This window comes from Tupaia chinensis, unplaced genomic scaffold (assembly GCF_000334495.1).
Source record: "Tupaia chinensis unplaced genomic scaffold, TupChi_1.0 Scaffold147282_1, whole genome shotgun sequence".
Lineage (NCBI taxonomy): Eukaryota > Metazoa > Chordata > Mammalia > Scandentia > Tupaiidae > Tupaia > Tupaia belangeri.
In genome coordinates this window covers 1,528,420-1,550,552 of record NW_006207133.1, presented here as the reverse complement: position 1 = coordinate 1,550,552, position 22,133 = coordinate 1,528,420, and the positions used below count along the sequence as shown (strand labels likewise).

Here is a 22,133-nt window from a genome sequence, read left to right as displayed (position 1 = left end):
GGGGGAGAACCCGGCCCAAAGAAAAAAAAAAAAAAAAAACCCTCAAAAAAAAAAAAAAAAAAAGAACATGACAGGTTTAGGTCATGCAGTGTGTAATGATGGAGTTCATCATCCTATTGTTAAGAAATATGTCCTTTAAGCCAACTGCTCTTTTGGTATAGAGGAATAAACAGTTGTATAATATATAGGTTCTCTCCTGAACCCATGAATAGTCTAGTTGGAAAGACGGGCACATACGTAATACCACACATTGTCATTCAGGAGAAGATGAATGACATAAACTGTAAATAAAATATAAATACAGAAGAATGACCCTTTCAGGCTGGATTTGTAAGGGGTGGTGTAGGATAGAGGCTAGAATTTGAAGATTCCTTGATGGTTAGAGAATATCAAAAGAAGGTGGGTAGTGTGAACAGTAGAGAAATGGGAATGAACAGTGCTTATCTGGTTGGGCCAACAAAGAAGGGAATTTAAGAATTCTTAGTCATGTCTGTATTGCTTAAAGGAATATAAACATCCCCCTTTTCAGATAAAACTAAAAAGATTGTGGCCAAAGCCTGAATGCCAAACTAAGAAATTTGGAGTTTTATTTTACAGTGATAATGGATTGCTGATGAGAACTGTGGCCAATGAGGGATGATGTGAGAGCTGTGATTTAGGAAGGAGTAAAATAACAGATTAACAGGGGAAAAAGATTGAGAGGCAATTGGAATAGTCCTGGAATGAATAAAAGGGAAGGAAGAGTAAATGTGAGATGCATATTAAAGGAAAATTTAACAGGCATGTTAGGTGAGGTAGCAGTTGGAGATGAGTAAGAGTTTTTTTAGTGCATGTTTTGTTGTTAAGGTTTTGGTATCTTGTTGGTGTTTTGCATGGAAAGAGGTGCTTTTTGAGTTCCTTCATTAAGGGAAGAAAGGAAAGGCAATATATGAAAGTAAGTGGATGAGAAAGTACAAGAAGTCTTATATTTAAGTGGTAGGTGAACACCTGGGGTAAAAGGATATAAATTTAAAACTTTAAAACAAATTCCAGTTTACATATATTAGGTAAATTCACAATTTTTTTATGTCAGCCCTATTATATGGCAAGAATCATTCTTTATTATATCCTGGTTGAAATCCTTTGTTATTTGTTTTAGAGATGAAAAGGGATATGCAGGGAGAGATACGTATTTGAATTCCCTTCTTTGTTCTTACCTTTCTTGTTAGTAAGAAAACCTCTGGGACCTGAATAAGTTTATCACAGCATTATTTACAATGGTTAGGAATCAACCCAGATGTCCAGAAATAGACTAGTGGACCACGAAAATGTGGCATATATACTCTATAGAGTACTACTCAGTCATAAAAGACAATGAGACCCTGGTGACATCTGTAACAAAATGAACAAATATGGAAGACTTAATGCTAAGCAAAGCAAATTAATCTATGAAAGACAGATTTTGTATGTCCCTGCTCAATATGTACCCAATGTCTCTATAGCAGAAACTGAAAGGTTGAAAGGTGTAATAGCAGATACTAGAGATAGTAAGGTGGCGGGTATCAGGGTGGATAATAGGGGGATCAAGGGAGGGGAACAGGGAAAAAGCACAATATGTTTAATTGACACAGTCATTGTAAAGATGTATAATGATTAAATGTAAATAATATCAAAGAAAAATACAAAACAAAACCAAAAAAACCTTGCTCCTTTTTGTGAAGAGTTTAAAATCTAGTTGGGAATCTTGTCAAGTACACCTCTGCTAGAGTAAAAGGAGGGATTGTGCTCTAATCTTTCCTGGATTCCACAGCACGTGGAGAATAGTCTATGTTCCTGTGTTTGAGTCTTTTCTTCCAACTGTGATGGCTAACAGCTCGTGGAGGACTGGAGATCTGCTGCTTGCCACTCTGGCAACCCTGTTCACATACTTCTGTGTAACCCTTGCTCAGTTTTTGCAGAGGATCCAGTACAATGATATATCCAATCCAGTACAATGATATATCTGGTACAATCTCTTACCTCAGCGAATACATGTGGTGTTCCTTTGCCAAAATCTTACTTCTTATTTTAGGTGGAAACAAGGGAAGATGAAGAACAAAATGTCAAGTTGACTGAAATTCTGGAACTCTTGGTTGCAGCTGGGTATTTCAGGGCAAGAATTAAAGGCTTGTCACCTTTTGACAAGGTAAGAACAAACCTTTCTAACAACTGGACTGTTTCTTTTTGTCAGGGCGCCATGGTTAACTATGGCAGAGAAAGGAAGAAGAGATGATGTGTTTACTTTCTCCATGTCTTTGTCCATTTCTTCCTAATTAAGATTACATTATAAAAGTATTCAAATTTTCTGTTCATGGAAAGTACTGGTATCAGTAGAAATGCCTCAAGTTCCTTTTCTGAGCACAAAGCTTAAGGAAATACAAAGATGCAAAAGAAACAGTTCCTTCTTTTAAGAAACTTACAATTTGGGTAGAGATTGTAAACTTTATGTAAACTAAAAATAATCTGAGTTAGTAATGATATATCTCTTCCTAGTTTTTGTGCTTAAAGACAATCACTGAATAGCTTATGGATATTAAGTAGTTTTATTTTGGAGGTGGGAGAAATTACAATGGAATGGAGTCTTATTTCAGCAGAACATTGAACAAATAGTGGGTTGTTGAGAAAGTCATGACATATTTTTCTATTTTTTTCTATGCAAAAATGCATCATGACTTTCCTAACAACCCAGTATTATGTGTAAGGCATAGTAATGGGTATTAAGGGCACAGAAATAAAATAAAGGCACTACTCTTAAAGAGCTTGACTTCTGTAGGACAGAAAAGAGAGACAAGTAAACCAACATGCCCAGAATAAGTGACATGCAGTAAGTGCCAAAGTGGATTGTGCACAGAGAAGAAGCATCCAAACCACACTGGCAGGTCAGTGCTGAGTGGTCCACAGTCCTGTCTGCACTTAACAGGAGCACCATGGGTGGTTTGATGGTATGAATGTCCTGACCTCATCCATTTAAATTCTGGTTTGTTAAGGCTGGACTGGGACTCTGGGATCTATATTTTATTGAGCCCCTCACATGATACTAAAACACATCCAGGGATAAGGTTCACTGTTACTTTTCTTTTAAAAAATATTTTTTTAATTTGGGACCAGGAGTTGGTGTAATGGCTATGTCACTGAACTCCCATGTAGTTGACCGCGGTTCGAGTCCTGGACCCGGTTGTTTAAACTCACGCCAGGCGCGTGTGCGTGCGTGCCCCAGATCCCAAGAGGAAAATCGACATGACCATCGCCCCTGGGGAGTGATTTCTTGTTTTCTGTCTCTCATCCTATAGCAAAAACTTCTCCAAAAAAGTTTTTTTAATTGATTATTTATTTATTGTCATGGAGCAATTGTGCTCACCAGAGAGAGAGAGAGAGAGTCAGTGAGAGGGAAAGTGAGAAATCACCTCTCACAGGGAATGGTCACACAATAGTCCCTTCTCCTCCACTTGGATTCTGGGCATGCACACACACACACACTTGGTGTGATTTTCAAGCCACCAGGTCCAGGACTTGAACCAATCTTGGCTATATGGGAATACAGAATCTCAACCACTATGCCACCTTCTGGTCCCCTCACCACTGTTGTTTTTCTAATATCAACTGTCTGAAAAGTATTTCAAATGGGTTTTTAGCCTTAGTCTCATTTGCATCTCACAGGAGCCCCATGATAAAAGTAGAGCAGGGATTTTCATCTCCATTAGGGAGATGAGAAAAACAAGATGTGCAGAAATTAAATAATAAGCTACCAGATGTCAGCTTGCTGCCCACATGTCTGGTCTATAAAACACGTAATTCCTCTGGAATCTGTCACTTGGCTGAAACTGGGTTAAGACTTCTCTCAGTGGAGAATAATTGTCTCTTTTTAAAAAGAGGATTTATGTATTGCACATCCATTTAATGATGTCAGTCAGTTTCTCAGTCACACTAGCCACATTTCAAGTGCTCAGTAAGCTACATAAGACAAGTAGCTGCTGTGTGGGCCAGTGCAGATGCCAAATTTCCATCACTGGACAGTTTTTATCAGCAATATTTTAGGTAGACTGTGATTGATGAGATAAGGAGGACAAATACTCTGTCTCTACTAAGTATGTTTACTGAGTCTGTTGGAGCTATTTATAATATATCTATTTACCACTTTTTTCTTCTCACCAAACTAGACTGAGAACACAAGTTTTTTCTTTGTGTCTTACAGGTAGTAGGAGGAATGACTTGGTGCATCACCACTTGCAACTTTGATGTAGATGTTGATTTGCTCTTTCAGGAAAACTCTACAATAGGTCAAAAAATGTAAGTCATTAGGGTTTGCCATGGAGGGGCCTAAAGGGAGAGAGAAACAAACTAACTTTCAAGTGTCTACTGTGCTGGAAGTTGTGCAGGCTTTGCATATCTTACTTTAGTTATCATTACAACAGGTATTATCTCCATTTTACTGATGAAACTGAAACTGAAAAAAACTAAGGTCACAGAGTTAGCATATAATAGTCATTCATTGTTCAAGCTATTTTTAATACATTTTCTAGTGGCCACTTAGTTTATCTCTTTCCAAAAGCAGTTCATTTGGCTGGAAATTGATTAGCAAGAGGAAAGGAGAATCTTTCCTTCCCTGTTGTCTCTGTATAAAGCAGAACCTCACATTTCCTGTCAGAGAAGGCAGCATGGACTCCTTGCTAGAGATTTCACCTGAATTTACCCTGTCTAGACTTGCTTTCTTTTTTTAGAGACAGTATCTTACTATGTTGCCCAGGCTGGCATTGAACTCTTAATCCTCCTGCCTCAGCCTCCTGAGTAGTTGGGACTACAGGCACATGCCACTCTGGTCAGCTGTGCCCAGTTTTCATAGCTTACGAAGCACTCGGCCATTTTGTTGTACTATTTGTAATACCTGGTTTTGCTCCCCACCCTGCCAGTGGTCTGCTGTGTGACTTAGGGCTGTTCACTTCTTTTCTGGGCCTCATTTCCTTAAGAGGGATTTGTGAGCTTAGATCTGTATGAATCTGTGACTTAACTTCATTCATTGTGTAGAAGCATTATGGTTCCCCAAGAAAAAGCATTTCCAAAATGATTAAAGATGGCTTATAAATATAGATATGAAGCAATAATATGGAAAAGTTAAGCAAAGGAAAAGAAGTGCAAACAAAAATCAGAGTTTAAGGCTAAGGATACTGTGTGTGAATGATAGGCCACAAAGTGCTTTGTTTTCCAAGGGGAGATGGAGGAGCTAACATTTGACCCTAAGCTTTCTGGCAAATTTACCACCTTCACAGTTTCCCAAAGTAAAAGAAATATTGGTCCTTTAGAATTGTAGACATACTTGGTAATTAGTACTAAGAGCAAATGGCGTCTCTCAAGGCTCCTCATTAAAGGGGAGATTGTTTAACACAGTGATCCTGTGCTCATCAGTGCTCAAACACCAGTTGTGGACTGGATTCCTAACAGCTGTTGTCTAGGACTGTGGCATCTCACTGAGAGACCTGTTGTAAAAGGCCCTTTCCTGCAAGGTGTGCAGCAGAGTCCAGGTGTATAGCTAAATCCAAGGGTAGATTTTATTCTTTTTTGTTTTTATTAGGTAGATGTTATATCCAGGAGTTAGGAAAAAAAATCCACATAGTACCAAAGGGAAGAAAATATAAATCTGTTACCAGCCTTCTAAGCCAGCTATTGATGGGATCATAGGCCTATCCCATACATGTACAGGTTAACTGAGGGACTAAAGGCATGATCTTCCACATGATCCAACTTTGTTTGAGTACCACATCATTGCTGCACCACCAAACTTACCCACTTAGTCTACTTAAACATTTTTCTCTTGATTCATCAATATAATTTGACCTGTTTTCTAATTATATAGGGTATACATGTTAGTATCCCATTTTTCATTCTATGTTTGGCCTCCATCTACCATAACATTACTTTTTTTTTTTTTTTACATCTTTTTTTCTTACTTTTTTTTAAAGAGAGATATTTTGCTGTAGGGCACGTGCTCTCACCAGAGAGAAAGAGATAGACAGAGAGATAGAAAGCAAGAAATCACACCCACCCCCCCACCTTCTGGAGGATGGCCATGCTGCAATCCTTTCTCCTCCATTCTCTTCTCAGGATCTTGGGTCTGCATGCGCACACACACGCTCCAGGCATGAGTTTCAGCCGCCACATCTGGTACTCACACTGTGGTTGACTACATGGGAGTCCAGCTGCATAACCACTATACCATCTGCTGGTCCCCATAACATTACTTTTATAATGATAAGGGGATAATATTTATAATCTGTTCTATAATAACAGTTAAATTGCCCATGCTAGAATCTACAGGTAGAGTCTAGAAGTAAATCTCTAAACAGTGTTTACAGTAGGTGCCAGCAGATGCTATAGTGGTTATGTTGCTAACTGCAGTTAGAGTCCCAAACCCAGTGGCTTGAAACATGTCAGGCATGTGTGTGTGCATGCCCAAGATCCTGGGAGAAGAATGGGGGAGAAAGAATTGCATCGTGGGCATCCCCCCTGGAAGATGATTTCTCACTTTCCCTCTCACTGTCTCTGTCTCTCTCCCTCTGGTGAGTTCATATGCCCTAAGGCAAAAACTTCTTTAAAAAAAACAAACAAAAAACAGTGTTTCCAATATAAGAACTATGAATTGTGATGGCATCAGAGAAAAAGGAAATGTAATATTCTGGACCATAATGTTTAAAGGAGGATATTCAAGATATCACAGTCAACTGAGTCTCTTCACTTATCGTTACACTTAAATATTTATTGCGTCCCTTCCATGAGACAAACATTATTGGGTACTTTGGATACATTATTAAGAAATGTTCAGCCTTCATGGAGACTAGTGGGAGAGACAGACCATAAAAAATAATTAAATAGGTAAATTAGATATAAAAGCAATATGTGCTGTATAAAAAAATTAAAACTGGGGAAGAGAATGGAGAGAGACCTGGGTAAGAGGCAGTCACAGTTTTAAGCAGGACAGTCTGTGTAGGCTACATGGAGAAGTTGATGTGGGAGCTAGGACTTGAGGGAAGAGGCAAAGGGAACCACCAATATAAAGGCCCCCAAGGCAGAAGCTTGTCTGGAGATCACAGGGGTCAATCATATAAGGCCTCATCAGTCAGAATAAGGACTTTGAGTTTACTCCAGTGAGATGGGAAATTATTGGAGGGTTTTGTGCAGAGGAGGAACGTCCTCTATTCTGTGGTTTAATAGGATCCTCTCATTACTGAGTTAAGGGGACAAAGTTGGAAGCAGGGACACTCTTCGGCCTATTATAGTAATAAATGGAAATGGTCAAGCTTGGGTGGCAGGTTGCAGTGTGGGATTCTGGATCTATTTTGCAGGTAGAGTGGACAAGATGTCCTGACAGATTGGACAGGAAATTTGGGATATGAGATTGAGAGAGAAATGTAGAATTGTTTCAAGATACTTGAATCCAGGGGAAGAAGTCTTTTTTTTTTTTTTGGAGAGGTTTTTGCTATAGGGTGCATGCACTTGCCAGAAAGCCAGAGAGAGACAGAGAGATGGCAGAAAGCGAAAAATCACCCCCCAGTGGGGATGGCCGCGCTGTAATCCCTTCTTCTCCATTCTCCTCTCAGAATCTTTGGCATGCACGCACATGTACCCAGCGTGAGTTTAAGCCACCTGGTCCAGGACTCGAACTGCGGTCAAACAGGACTCGAACTGTGGTCAACTACATGGGAGTCCAGCGACATAGCCATTATGCCAACTGCTGTTCCCAAGGGGAGGTGGTCTTTAAGTCACTGAGAATCATGAACATTGCAATTTGCTTCATGTTTATAAAGTTTTGGGGGTTTTTATTGCCCTTGAGATTCTGTCTTTATTGGTTTTTTTTTTTTTGACAGTAGGAAAGTACATGCCTTTACTTGTAGCCAGATCAGCTAGCAGCTTCTTTTTTTTTTTTTAACTATTATTTAAAATCTTAATTAACAGATGCTTGCAGTTTGTTGACTTTTTTGGAAAAAAAAAAGTTGTAAACATTTATTACAGATTAAAAATGGGGAACAGCAGTTGGTGTAATGGCTATGTCGCTGGACTCCCATGTAGTCGACCACAGTTCAAGTCCTGGACCCAGTGGCTTAAACTCACACCGGGAGCGTGTGCGTGCATGCCCAAGATCCTGAGAGGAAAATGGAAGAAAAGGGATTGCAATGTGGCCATGCCCCCCGGGGGGTGATTTCTTGCTTTCTGTCTCTCTGTCTTTCTGGTGAATGCATGTGCCCTATAGCAAAAACCTCTCCAAAAAAAAAAAAAAGGACTCAAACAAATCAGCCATAATGACAACTGGGCATATTAAAATTGCAGGCTGGAAAACCGGCCTGGTGAACTCTGCTGTTGTCATTCCCTGATTTTTAGGAAGTCAGAGGATCCATTCTGGGCTCTAGAGAGAAACCAAATGGGTGCTGGTCAATTTCTGTTGGAAGTCTTCCTAACCTTCCCCTGCCCTCCACCTCTTTAGCTGCTCCCGCATGCTGCTGAGTTTGTACACACTTGGCAGTCATTTCTGGGAGGCAGTTTTAAGAGGGTTGTAAACCTTGAGATGACCCATGATATCTTTCCTGCAGAGCCCTGAACTGGGGCATTGACTGACTCTGAGGAGTGGCCAGGGAGAAGAACCATGTCTGAAGGCAGAGGGTTGGACTGATTGGATTTCGGCATCCTAGCCTTTTGATTTTCATCAGTTAAGTGGTTCTAGATAATCAAGAACCCCCTGCAAGCCAGTAGATCTTTAGCCACTAGAGGGAGCCCTCCTCCTGTTGAACCAAATGTAGCTAAGGCCCACCTGTTTGGATCACGCCTGTGAGAATGGTTAAGACCCTCCCTTCAGCTCTCAGAACCAGGGTGGATGCTCATTCTCACTTGCTTGGAGTTTGGGCTGCAGGGCCAATTAAACACTCATTTGTTCCCCGCATAAGTTTCAGAAAACTTCAGAAATAAGGCACAGGACTCTGATGGAGCTCAAAGTAAAATATAAGGCACATCAGAGAGAAAGCCTGAGATATGTTGCCAAATGGGTTTATTAATACTTCCCTACCAAACTATTCCATTTGAGCCCCAGGCAGGCTTGGACAACCACAGGCTTCCCCACTTGGAAAGAAAAGGCACATGGGTCCCAAAGACTGGTTTCTCAGAAAGGTGAGACCATGGGAGTGACTGAGAGCTACATGATAATCCTTCCTCTTCTTCGGTCTTTTGGATAAATTACTCTCCACACCCTCTTTTTTTATTTTATTTTTTTAATTTTCTCCAAAAGTGAGAGAGTTGGAGAGACAGCACCCTCAACAGTGTTCTGATGTCATGGTCCATCCCCCTCAGCCAGCCCCGGATCGTGAGCACATGAGTACCCAGCATAGTCAGGAAAGTCCTGGGAAACACCTGGAGTCTTCCCATGTGGGTGAACCTCAGAGAGCTATGTATTTTATAGCTGCATCAACATCCATTCATCTCTCCCCACTTCTGTTGGACAGGACCAGTGAGGAAGAAGAGGCAGAACATTTCTCCCATATACTTCCCTCCGGGGCAGTGGAATTTCCCTCCCTTCTGTGAATGTGCACAGGGGAGTGTCTGTCTTCTTCTCCCAGTATTTTTCTCTCTTAACACTGGCCTTGACATTTGATGTACTAATCAGTGAGTATGATTGGTGTCCTTAACAGTTTTAGCCTTGGTCTCACCTTGTGAAGTTACTTTCCACATACTAAATACTGTTCCTTGGTTCGTTAGTGTGTTCTTTAGGGCCACTCCCTGTGGGCAGTTTAGCCTCTGCCCCTAGGTCACTTAGTTCCTGCTAAGACTGAGGAGATGGAAGCTGTTAAAGGGAACATAGTTAAAGCCATAATAGTTTTCATGAGAGGTGAATGCTGATCTTAAGGGTGGACATCTTCTTGGATAGATTGTTGAACTGCGGAACAGTAAAGGTGGGCAAGATTTCTATGAACAGGAATACTTTTGGTAGACCTAAAACTTGCTGAATTTGAAGCATCTAGGACTAAGTGGTCTCTTATTTCCCAGGGCTTTTATCAAATATAGTATAATCTTGGACTTATAAACAAGGCCACAAAAGCTGCTATAACTGGCTGAGGTTTTGGGGTTTTTTAAGGCTCTTGGGTGGGAATATGACCTAAACTGTCCATGTAGGCTGAGCTAGAATCCCTCATTTCTGTACATGGCTCCATCAGCCAGTGCCTAGTGACTGTTTTTCAGGGTTCCTCTCCACATGCCATGGCTTTCGGTTACCACATCCACCAAATGACCTCTTTTCTCTCTTCATGCATCTGACCCAGTTAACATATAAGAAACAGGAGTCACACAGTTAAAGATCAGATATTAGCTGATTAGAGAAGGAGGCTTAAAATCGTGAAGTTGGACTTGGACATAAGTCTTCCATCATTTGTGCCGTAAAGCTGCCCCACTCTGGCTCAGGCTATGCTGAGAAACCTCCCCAGTGGGGAGTTTATACTTACCTCCTGACCTAGATATAAGAGTGCTCTTCAGGAGCCTCGTTCCTCCCCATCTGATCTCAGCCATTCTCCTGGAGAGGACTAAGGCAAAGTGTTGGAGAGAGATCAGAGTATGCCTTATGAGAAGCAGAAAATTTCGCTTCTCTGTGGAAAAGTAAGGATACGCATTTCACCAAATCTAGGATTGATTATCAAAAACAGTAAAGGCTGTTATTTATTTTTCAATTATTTTTGTATCAGAGGGAGAACTCTGAATTTCTTTTAGAAATGAAGTCTGTGTTCTTTCGTTATACTGTAGGCACATGACATAGGGCCTAGTAATTACTTGTTGCTTGAGTGGTATTCATAAATAAATAAGTATATATAATATTTATTCATTTATTTATTTAGATGTGTAATATAGTGGTTCCCAGACTTTGGGGGAAAGTAGGTCAGTAAAATGAAATGGAAAAAAATATGAGGGACCAACAGGTGGCATGGTGGTTGAGACGCTGGACTCCCACATGGCCAACTACAGTTCTATATCCCAGACCCTGCAGCTTGAAAAGTCACACCAGGCATGTGTACATGGATGAGAAGGGGTAGCATGGCCATCTCCTCTCGGGGCTTATTTCTCACTTTCTCTCTGTTTCTCTCACTATCAAGTGCAAATACCATACAGCATAAACCTTTAAAAAAAGAAAAGAAAAACACTCTGGGTGTATGTGTGTGTAATGTATGCCCAAAATCTCAACAGGAGTAGGGATTGTCTGTGGCCATGATCCATGGGGATTGATTTCTCACTTTCCCTCATTTTCTGTCTCTGTTGAGCACATGTGCCCTATAGCAAACTAAAAAAAGAAAAGGAAAAAAGAAAGACAGTGATAACTTTCTCTTTTAGCATGTAAGGATGTTAAAAACAATAACTACTAACTCTAACATCATCATTATTTTCTTTTAAAAGATTTTAACATCAGAAAAGTAAGAACAGAATCTTAGAATGAAGGCAGTTTTGTGGCCTAACATGCACATGCGTGTACACACTCTCGAGTCTAAATTGTACTGCTTTTCAAGTCTAAATTGTACTGCTTTTCATTTCATACGCAGCCAGGAGAAACTTAGTCGTTTCTGGGACTGGCCTGGCATTGAGAAATTCATATTCTTCCAGGATGGTGCCCAGACTTGGGAGATGTCTTAAGGTCATTTCGTTTGTTCTCAGCCTTATCTTCTTCCCTCTCCCTGACAGAGCTCTCTCAGAAAAAATTGTCTCAGTCCTGCCGAGGATGAAATGTCCACACCAGCTGGAGCCCCACCAAATCCAGGGGATGGATTTTATTCATATATTTCCTGTTGTTCAGGTGAGATCTTTGTTTGGTTTCTTGTTCGCTGTGACACGTCTGACTCTTGGAGCATCTGGCCTGGGTCTTGGTTCAGTTGTAGTGTGGATTTGGTGCACAGAACGTGATGCTGTTTCCTGTTGTCATCCTCGTAAGGTTGTGTATGCTCCACATACTCTAGCCTCATATAGTCACCTCTTTTGACCTTTGAACATTCTCATCAGTGAATTTCCTTGTCCGTTTGGTAAAAGAAGAGCTCTGTAGCCCTGTGCTCTCATGTTCCTTCCAGCCTATCTAGCTTGATTTTACTCCTTGCTTTTCTTTGTTCCTTCTGTTCTGTCCTCTGAGTTCATTTCAGATTTTCCTGTGCTTATCATGCCTTCCTCCTGTCTTTGCCAGACCCTTGGTCTAGAATGCATTTTCCTTCTCTCCTTTCCTGCTTAGTTTATATTCATTCTGTAGATCTCAGTTCCACTAAACCTTTTCAAGAAAAGTTGAAGCGATTTCTCTTACTCTGATCTAGAACATGTCCCTTTGCTGTGTGCACTCATGCAGCCACATTCCCTTCCTTCAGAGGAATCACCTTTACTGCAGTGTGGAACCACATATCTTTGTGTGTGATTATTAATCTGTGTCTCCCATCAGACCGTAAGCTTCATGAGGGCAGGCACCATGGCTGTCTCGTTCACTGTTTTGTCTCCAGCACCTATAAAAATATCAGCAGTTTGTAGGTATTCGGTCCTTTTTCTGTGGCACTGTGCCAGACTTTCTGCCCAGCTTTTCCCCAAGGCTCTCTAATTAAGTGCCTCATGCTCCCCATATAATGTGCAGTCCTCGTGTTTGAGTTTTCATTACAGGCACCTTAAAAAAGGATGAACAAAGGGACTCAGATGTGTTGCCTGCCATGTGAGCAGTATTTTGCATCTCATCCTAATAGAATTCCTTGAAGCATCTATTCTAATCCCTTACATTAGGAAAGTGGGAAATGTAATTTCCTTATATTTGAGGAAAGTGAGACTCAGATAGGATAATCCATTTTTTTAAAGGCAGAAAACTAGTGGGTAGACAAGCAGAGATTTTAGTCAGAACTCTGTCTCCAAGCCTTGTGCTTTTTTCACTCCACCACTCATTGCAACCACAAAGAAGGGAGCTACACAGCCCTGCTAGAAAAGTCTTTTTGTTCTGTTAAGTTTGCATAGTTGTAGGGCTTAAGAGCAGGAACTCTAGAAATTTTCTGGGTTCAAATCTTGGCTCTGCCACTTCTGGCTGTGTGACCTTGGGCAAATGATTTAACTTCTCATCTGTTAACTAGAAATAATAACAGCATGTACCTGATAGGCTGAGAATTAAGAAAGTTAATATTCTATAAAGCACTTAGGTGAAAACTGGTACATTTTAGTAAGTGCTTTTTAAGTATTATATAGTTGTTTTTGTTATTGTAATAGGTTGAATCTTTCATTGCACTAGACTGGAAGTGGAATGCTATGAAGTTTAACAATTTTTTTGGCATTTGTTAATTTGAGGCCAAGACTGTAGTTTAGGATTTGATTTGTATGTTTGTTATACTTCCTGTTTAGCAGAGGGGGATGATCCCTGATCCTTTTTGTGAAAATGGCAAGTTGGGCCCTGTGGTGATTGTTACTGAAACTTCCAACACCATCATACTATAAAGCCATTATTTTTTCCTTAAAGTCTGAATCTATGGAGATCTTCCTTAACCGTGCACTAGAACTTTGGGGGCAGAAAAAAATCTAGTCCAGATATGAGAAGGAGAATAAGAAGTGATCTCTAGTTTGGGCACTTTGAGTGTCTGTGGATGTTCCTATCAGTTGGGATGCAAGAAGAGTTCCTACCTAATGGGTAGCACCTAAGCTAGTGGGTACTGGATATCTTAATTTCATGGGCCTCTAAAATTTTAAAACAAAAGTGGAGGTTGATCTAGAATTGGCACCTGAAGTTTGCGAGACTAGCACGCTTTTTAATGTAACTGCTATCTTGCTTTGTCATTTCCTAAAAGAAAGACCATTAACTCTCAGTCTCTTGGGGGGGGGAAAGAAAGGACAGTTTTTCAAATTTAATATAGTCAGCATTATGAAAAACCCATCACCTTCCTGTAATTTTTCCCTGTTTTTCTGGGAATCAGTGAACAAACAATCATGGACTAGCAGTTAGGAACCGTTGTCGGGGCCGGCAAGTGGCATGGTGGTTAAAGGCACTGGACTCCCACATGGCCAAACATGGTTTGAGTCTCGGACCTGGTGTCTTGCTTTCTCACTTCCTCTCCCTCTCCCTCCCTCTCCCTCTCTCTCTCTCTCTCTCTCTCTCTCTCAGATAAAACTGGAAAAAAAATAATAATAAATAAAGTTAAATAAAATAATTATTTAAAAAATACAAGGACACATTTAAAAAAAAAAAAGAACCGTTGTCCTTGTCCTGTGTGAGTCTAGAGGCTCACCTCCCATGCTCACACCACACGCCAAAGCTCTAGTAGCAGTCTCAGATTGCCAGTCGAGAAAAAGTGTATCTTACTTCAGCCACCAGCAATTCTAGGTCACATATTTTTCTCTCATGCCAGATATGTATTTTTCTCAGGTTTTTAGGAACCTGTTTCAGGGTTTGGCTGTCCAAAAGGTTCCATCCATAGTTGTTCCTGCTGGGAACTCCAAAACAGCTATCAATTCCCTAAGGTAACCCTAAGACTAGTAGGTTTTCCCTTCTTTATGTGATCACATAATGCAGAATACAGTCAAGTAGTAACTTAAAGTTTGGGAATTAATGGAAGCAGCTCTAATGAGGAAAAAGAAAAAGACCAGAAACTGAGTCTCCATATCCAAAAGAAAGCAGGGCTAATTGAGTTGAGCAACAAATTAATTGCTTTTTAGTACCAGGATGAGAGTGTGGGTGAGGGGCATGAATAGTTCTGGGTGCTGTTTGATTTTCTCCCTGTGCTTGGATCCCTGTGGAGGATCTTGGTGAGTGCCTAAGGTCATTTTCTGGAGTAGTGATGTGGTGGAAATTAATGGAAGAGACTAACAACAAGGAATATTCGTCATATATTCCTTTCCTACACATCTACTTCCTAAACCTGTCGTTTGCTTGAGTTGAGTGTGAACAAACATCTCTTCTCATTCTGTGGGAGCATCGTGCAGCTATGCATTATGTACCTTGTGTCTACATTCCTAGGTACCTAAATCTCACCAAGTGTGTTGTGCTCTTGGTGAAACACAACTATTGTCTAAAAACTGCTTTTGAGATGTAGTAGCTCTCTCTGGAGAGGAAATGGCATCCTGACAAATGTCATTCCCCTCCATGATGTTTTTCAGTAAGAGAAGGAATGAATGGAGAGAATTGGAGGGGAAACAGAGACTACTTTTGTACTTTACACTTACCCTCAGAGCCCCTGCATCTTCTGCAGGTTTGGCATGTGTTGTGTTTTAATTAACTGAGGTTTTAGGTTAAGAAAGATGAAGAGCAGTAAATTCTGGATATTGGCCCAGCAGTGTTGGGAAACTTTTTTTTTTTTTTGAGATAACTTTTTGTGTAGAGCATGTGCACTTGCCAGAAAGACAGACAGATACAGAAAGACAGAAAGAAATCACCTCACAGGGGAGATGGCCACACCGCAATCCCTTCTCCTTCATTCTCTTCTTGGGATCTTTGGGCATGCACACACACGCGCCCAATGTGAGTTTAAGCCACTGGGTCTGGTCCTTGAATTACAGTTGACTACATGGGAGTCCAATGACATAACCATTATGCCATCTGCTGGTCCTGAGTTGGGAAACTTTTAATAAAATCCATTTGTCTAGATTTCATTGTGGAAAAACCTCCCAGTTGTGACTCCTAGCTTTGCAGTTTGCCAGCTACAGATCAGTGAGCAAATTAGGTACTGTCTGCACTTTAGGGTCTATAAAACTCAGCCAGTACCATATCCATCTACTTTATAATGTTGTGAGGATTAAGAGACATAATGTTTTCGATATCCAGCTAATTCAGTGCCTTAGGCCATGTACTCAGTACAAAATGTTCTGAAATCTGAATATTGTGGGCTTTTCTTCATCTATCAAACAAGAGTTTTGATAGTGTTCTCTGTGGTTCTTGCTTCTTTTCCTGGTCTGTGATGAAAGCAGCACAGTAAGAGATGTATATTCAGAGCTGCCACTGGGACCAGGTGTTTGGGAGCTATAGCTCTCTCTGTCTCGTGCTTCAGTTGTTTACAAAGCACTCTAGTATTTGTGCTTTTATTTACTCCCATAACAGCTCTAAGAGCTGAAACTATCTGATATTTTTACCTTTATAGAGAGAAAAACTCAGGCACGAGGATATGAAGGACGGCTTTAGAGCTCCTGCAAGCTACTCAGCGCAGGTCCCAGTGGATCTGAGCTTCTCTGTGCACAGTTTTGTACTTTTCCTGTCAGGTAAGACAGGAAAAGTTGATAGTGTCTGTTGTTGATAGTGTCTCATCGCCTGATCAGTTCAACTATGCTGATCTGGATTCACCATGAGTTAGTTAGTCTTCACTGCAGTGGCATTTTGTCCCTAGCAACTCACATTCCCTCACTTTCTTTCCCAGTGGCTGGTAAAACGAGCTATAGAAACAAAAGAAGAGATGGGTGACTACATCCGCTCCTACTCTATATCCCAGTTCCAGAAAACCTACAGTCTCCCTGAGGTCAGTATTGTGTTTTTCTTTTCTTGTCCAACCGAGAACATGAGGGCGTACTTAGAGGTTCCCTAGGAAGAAGCAGAGTGGTCTCCGGTTCTCCTGTACTCCTTCCTTTTCCTTCCTGCTTGGTATCTCTGCTCTACTTGGTCTTACCCCAGAATTGAAACCTGGCTTCCTGGTTCATTGGCAGTGTCTTTTTAAGTGGTCACTGAATTTAAAGCCCCACAATTTTGACGTTTTCTCTGAATTTTGGTACTCGATATAAAGCTTTTATTAAATTATAAAATGAAGATTATATTTTTGTGTAAAACCTTTGAGAAACTACTAGTCTCTGACATTCCTATAGTAAAAATTGAATAGTAGTTACAACAATAGTAATCGTAGCTAATACCTATAAAATATTTGTCACATGTCAGTCCCAGTGCCTTGTATGCCCTCTATCCTTTAGTCCTTTTGACTGCTTCCTGAGATAGGTGTCATCCATGTTTTACAGATGGAGAAACTGAGTTTAAGAGGTTGTTAATTTAGCTGACATTTCAGAGTTTATGAAGATTTGAAATGAGAACACTTGTTTTTAACCACTACACTCTGTGGTCCCCTTTTTTTGTTACTGACTGTAGGGCTCTGCCTTGGAGCCATGAACAGAGATTCTAGCTTTTTTCCATGGAGAATATTCCAATTCGTTAGAAAATTGAGACTTAGACAAAGGAGTGGTGAAAAGTAAATTTATAAGGCAGATTTCTGAGAAGTTCAGTTGAGTTTTAATCATCACATGGGATTTACTTAATCCCTCTGTTTTGTCTTACAGGATGATGACTTTCTAAAGAGAAAAGAAAAGGCCATCAAGACAGTTGTTGACCTTTGGGTATGTCCCCTTGTCTGTTTTCTTCTTTTAAAGCATTGTGTAGTCTTCAAATACCACTTTGATTTAACTCACAGAAGTGCTGCTCCCTGAGGTTCCTATTTGCTGGGATTACGTAGGAGCTGGCCTCAGATGGGTATGGAAGGGGAGCCCTGCCTGCTTCACTGCTCAGTGCCAGGATGCCAGCACTCATAGGTAGACCCTGCCACAACCACTGCCCTGTGTTCTTATCATTTCAAGGTTTTTTGGTGGTTTTTTTTTTTAATAATAATTTATGATAGCATATGTGCATATTTGAGAGAGAAACACCCTTAACAGGGTCTTGTCAAGCTGCACTCCCAGCTCGTCAGGATTTTGGACATGCACACACTCACCTGGCATGTTTTGGGTCAACCAGGCCAGGGATCCAGATCTGTGGTCAGCCATGTGGTTTCCAGAACTGTACCAACAGAGACTGGGTCATGAGTTCCAGCTGTAAGGAAGAAGTAACCAAACACAAGCCTTTCCTCATCTTTCCCAAAGGCAGGTGTAAACTTGGAACTCTAAGGAGAAGATGATGAACTGGTAGTGGTAAACTGAAATTACTGATGCCCTCCACACACGCTCATGATGGCCTTGGAGAGACAGAATTTTGTTGTGGGAAATTCTGAGATGGCCTTTTTTACCATACACAGTGCATTTTAGTTTCCAGGGGTCTGCACACATGCACTCACTTCCTCAGCATGAGGGACAGTAGAGAGCTGTTCAGGACATCCTGAGTCAGAGCCAGGAAAACCTTGTTAGCAATACCTTCCAACTTTCCAGCCTCTCTGCCTGAACTTACGAAAATGAAGCATCTGCCTGTGTTCATAGTCTCTCTTCTCATAATAATGTATAGTGTTATTTTGAATGTTTTTAACTCCCTCTAAATTATATCATACTAAACATGTGTCTCAACCTCATTTGTGAGAGTCAGCCAAGCTCTAGTTGATTTTCATAGTGGTACAGTCTGTCCTATTAATATGCCATCCAGCTTAAACATCAGATGCATTTTTAATGCAGATTGCTTGGGTTTTATAAAGATCGAATCTGTCTGTGGTTTTGTGACTAGCTCAGGAATCTTTCCAGAAAAATAATTCTGAACTACCATAGTTTAATAATCGATGTATAGTCTCCCGAGGTGATTACTATGGAAAGAACAACCTTCATTTGCTAATGAAAGTGTCTACATAGAACAAAATGTCGCTGTCACTTTATAATTGTAATTTGTTCTTTTTCTCAATTCCGTTTTGGAAATGAGAGGGGTAGAAAACCTCTAAGACAGTGACACTCTGAAGCTAGATACTGTTTTCTGATTTGGTGGTCATACTAAAAAGAAGAAAGAAGAAATGATAAGACATCAGAGTAGTACTTTTTTCTTCTAGTTAGAAAATAGTTGTCCAGTTTAGAACATCCTAAAGCTCTTTTTAAAAAGATTGATAGATACTGGGGTGGAAAAATCAACCTTAATCTCACAACATAGAAGCAACCATGTTTAATGACTGGTTATGTATCTTCCATGTTTTTAATGTGCATTTTAAACTGAATTAGAATTGTACTTTAAACCTAATTTTGTATTTTTTTTCACTTACAATGTAGAGTCTTTTGTATACTATTAAAGATTCTTCCCAACAACATTTCTCATGACAAATAATAACAGGCTGGTTAGATATGTGTTGCTTTCTCCTGTTAAATGATGGACGGATATGAAAACCAGGTAACAGCATTAAGTCTAAGGCAGAAATTTGGGAGGCCAGAGGCAAGAGAGGAAGGCAAATGTGCTTTGCCCTAGAAATGCTATACTCCTTGAATTTTATGCGAAGTCTGTGTATTACCTATTTAAAAACAATGAATACATGTTAAAATTTTGTAATGCTTAATTGAATATATTCATGTGTAAATCTCACTCTGAGCTTTGTGTCAAGAATGGGAAGAATAGTGGTTTTTAGCTGTATAACCCAGAATAAAAGACCAGCATAGCTATTGATCATGCTGTCAGTGAATCTGGGCCTGGCATCTCTGTACCCATGAAGTAGTTTAGGCCTCCAGAAATACATTATTTCTTCTCATTTGTAATGGAGTTTTCTTTCTTTTTTTCTTTTAATGCATTTTTGCTTGGTAATGTGATTACATAGAATTTAAGAAAATAATAAAAACTACTTAGTGTCCAACATTTTTCTGAGTGTGCCTATAGCTCGTCTACTCTTTACGTCAACCCTGAGAAGTAGTAGTACTTTTTCTTTTCACAAATAAGAAACTGAAGCACAGATAGGTTATATAAGTTGCCCAAGGTTACACAGGTGATGATGAAGGCAGTTCGCAAACCCAGTCTCATAACCACTCTGCTATGAGCTGATTAGAAAATAATATCAAAATATAGGACCAGCAGTTGGCATAATGGCTATGTTGCTGGACTCCCATGTAGTCGACAGCAATTCAAGTCCTGGACCTGGTAGCTTAAACTCATGTTGGGCATGTGTGCATGCGTGGCCAAGATCCTGAGAGGAGAATGAAGGAGAAGGGATTGCGGCATGGCCATCCCCCTGGGAGTTTTTTTTCTCACTTTCTGTCCTTTGTCTCTCTTTCTTTTTTTTTATAATTATTTTTTTAATTTTTATTTATTCGTTCATTTATTTTAATTCGGCCAGAGAGAGATACACAGAGAGAGAGAGAGAGAGGGAAAATGAGAAAGCAAGCCACCAGGTCCAGTATTTGAACCGCGGTCAGCCATGTGGGACCACCATGCCATGCCACCTGCTGGTCCCCTCTCTGTCTCTTTTTCTTTTTTTTTTTTTTCCTTGCTATAGGGCGTGTGAGCTCACCAGACAGACAGAGAGAGACATAAAGCAGGAAATCACCCCCCAGGGAAGATGGCCACGCCGCAATCCCTTCTCCTCTATCCTCCTCTCGGGATCTTGGGCACGCACGCACACGTGCCCGGCGTGAGTTTAAGCCACTGGGTCCGGGACTCGAACCATGGTCAACTACGTGGGAGTCCAGCGACATAGCCATTATGCTAACTGCTGGTCCTCTGTCTCTCTTTCTTACGAGCGCACGCACCCTGTAGCAAAAACCTCTCCAAAAAAAAAATATTGTCAAAAAAAAAATATCAAAATTAAGGAAAATGAGGGGAGGTGGGGGAAGATGGTGGCTCAGCAGTTAAACACTTCATTCTGTGAGGCTAATCCACATGGGAAGGTCCCAGGTTTGCATGTGGAGCCGTTCCAGGCACACTTGTGCCCACAATCTGGGACTGGCTGGGTCATGAATAGCAGTGTCAAAACTCTCTTTAGGGTGCTGTCCCTGTCTCTCTCTGTCTCTCTTGCTCATGGAAAAATTAAATACATTTTAGAGAATAATGAAAAAAATGTGAGTTCTTTGATTCTAATTTGTATTGTTTAGTGTATTTCCTTTTTTATATGTGAACTTAATTTTTAATTGACTGGCAATACCTTTTTAGTAAGAATAATAAAGGACTTTTATAATTAGGTAGGGGCTGTCCCTGAGTTTTGTTTTTCTCCCTATCTATGGAATATACTTCTCACTTCCAGAAACTGTCTTCTAGATTTCCCTTCTCTCCTCTTCTCTCCACTTCCCTTCCCTTCCCTTCCCTTCCCTCCACTTCCTCTCCTCTCTCCTCACACCCCCTATCCCTTCCCTTCCCTTCCCTTCCCTTCTCTTCCCTTCCTTTCTCTCTCTTTCTCTCTCTCTCTTTCTTTCTTTTTGAGAGATTTTTGCCATAGGGCATGTATACTCACTAGAGACAGAGAGACAGAAAGCAAGAAATCACCCACCCCCAAGGGGGGATGGCCTCACTGCAGCCCCTTTTCCTCCATTCTCCTTTCAGGATTTTGGGCACGCACACGTGCATGCCTGGCGTGAGTTTTAAGCTACTGAGTCCAGGACTCAAACTGGGATTGACAACATGGGAATCCAGCAACATAACCTTTACGCCATCTCCTGGTCCCATGTCTTCTAGGTTTCTTAGCTGAGCCCCATTACCATTGACTTATATTTTCCCGTCTGACTTCCACAAATATTTCCTTAACTGGCCTGAAGTGAGACTTCTCAAAGGTCACAAGTAATCTCAAGGCTATAGTGCATATCCCAGGCTTATTCTTCTGAGTTAGTATAAAAAAGGAAAAAAAAAAAAAACAGTCAAACAGCTTGCAGTTTATTTGTTGTCTTTCTCCATAAGAAAATTCTCTACTAAGGAGTAAAGGGAAGAAAATCTTGCCTAGTTGACCAGGCATTTTTTGTCCTTCCAGACTTTTTCTAGTTTTGCCTCTCAAGTGTCTTATGCTTCTTGCCTGCTTCTTATTGATGACTTTAGAATATCAAACTTCACTTGTCAATAGTAACTTAAGGAATAAAATAAGGTCAGACATACAGTTGCCTACATTAGATCCAACATTTATAAAGTAGGTGTGTAGCTGCCATGTGTTCATTGAGTGCCTTCTGTGTGCTTTGCATCTAATTAGACATTTTACAGGCATCTCATCACCCTCATTAACACTCAGGGAGTTATACATTAGCATTCACATTTTATATTGAAGCTCAGAAATGTTAAAAATTTCCCTGCTTAGTTGCAGAGCTAGGAAGAGTCAGCCAGGTTTTGATCTTACAGCTGATAGCAGCATAACTGGTGTTGGCACTTCTCCGGTTTCTCATTCCGCCTGGTCTCTTGTTTTCCCACTTATTCCTGCACCAGTTTTGCAGTAATGTCGCTGGCTTATTTCAGGTTCCTGGGATACCATTCATCTGGCTCCCAGAACCTACATGCA

The 22,133-nt window shown here is 40.6% G+C and overlaps 1 protein-coding gene across 1 annotated transcript in view; it reads left to right on the top strand.

The window, feature by feature from the left end:
- Positions 1-22,133, top strand: part of CCDC93 (CCC complex scaffolding subunit CCDC93) — a 98,327-nt gene that overhangs the window by 4,006 nt on the left and 72,188 nt on the right. Inside the window, exons 2-6 of the mRNA XM_006169544.3 lie at positions 2,051-2,164; positions 4,211-4,305; positions 11,713-11,824; positions 16,377-16,475; positions 17,278-17,334. Coding sequence (XP_006169606.1) covers positions 2,051-2,164; positions 4,211-4,305; positions 11,713-11,824; positions 16,377-16,475; positions 17,278-17,334 — 477 coding nt within the window. The remainder of the gene's footprint in view (positions 1-2,050; positions 2,165-4,210; positions 4,306-11,712; positions 11,825-16,376; positions 16,476-17,277; positions 17,335-22,133) is intronic.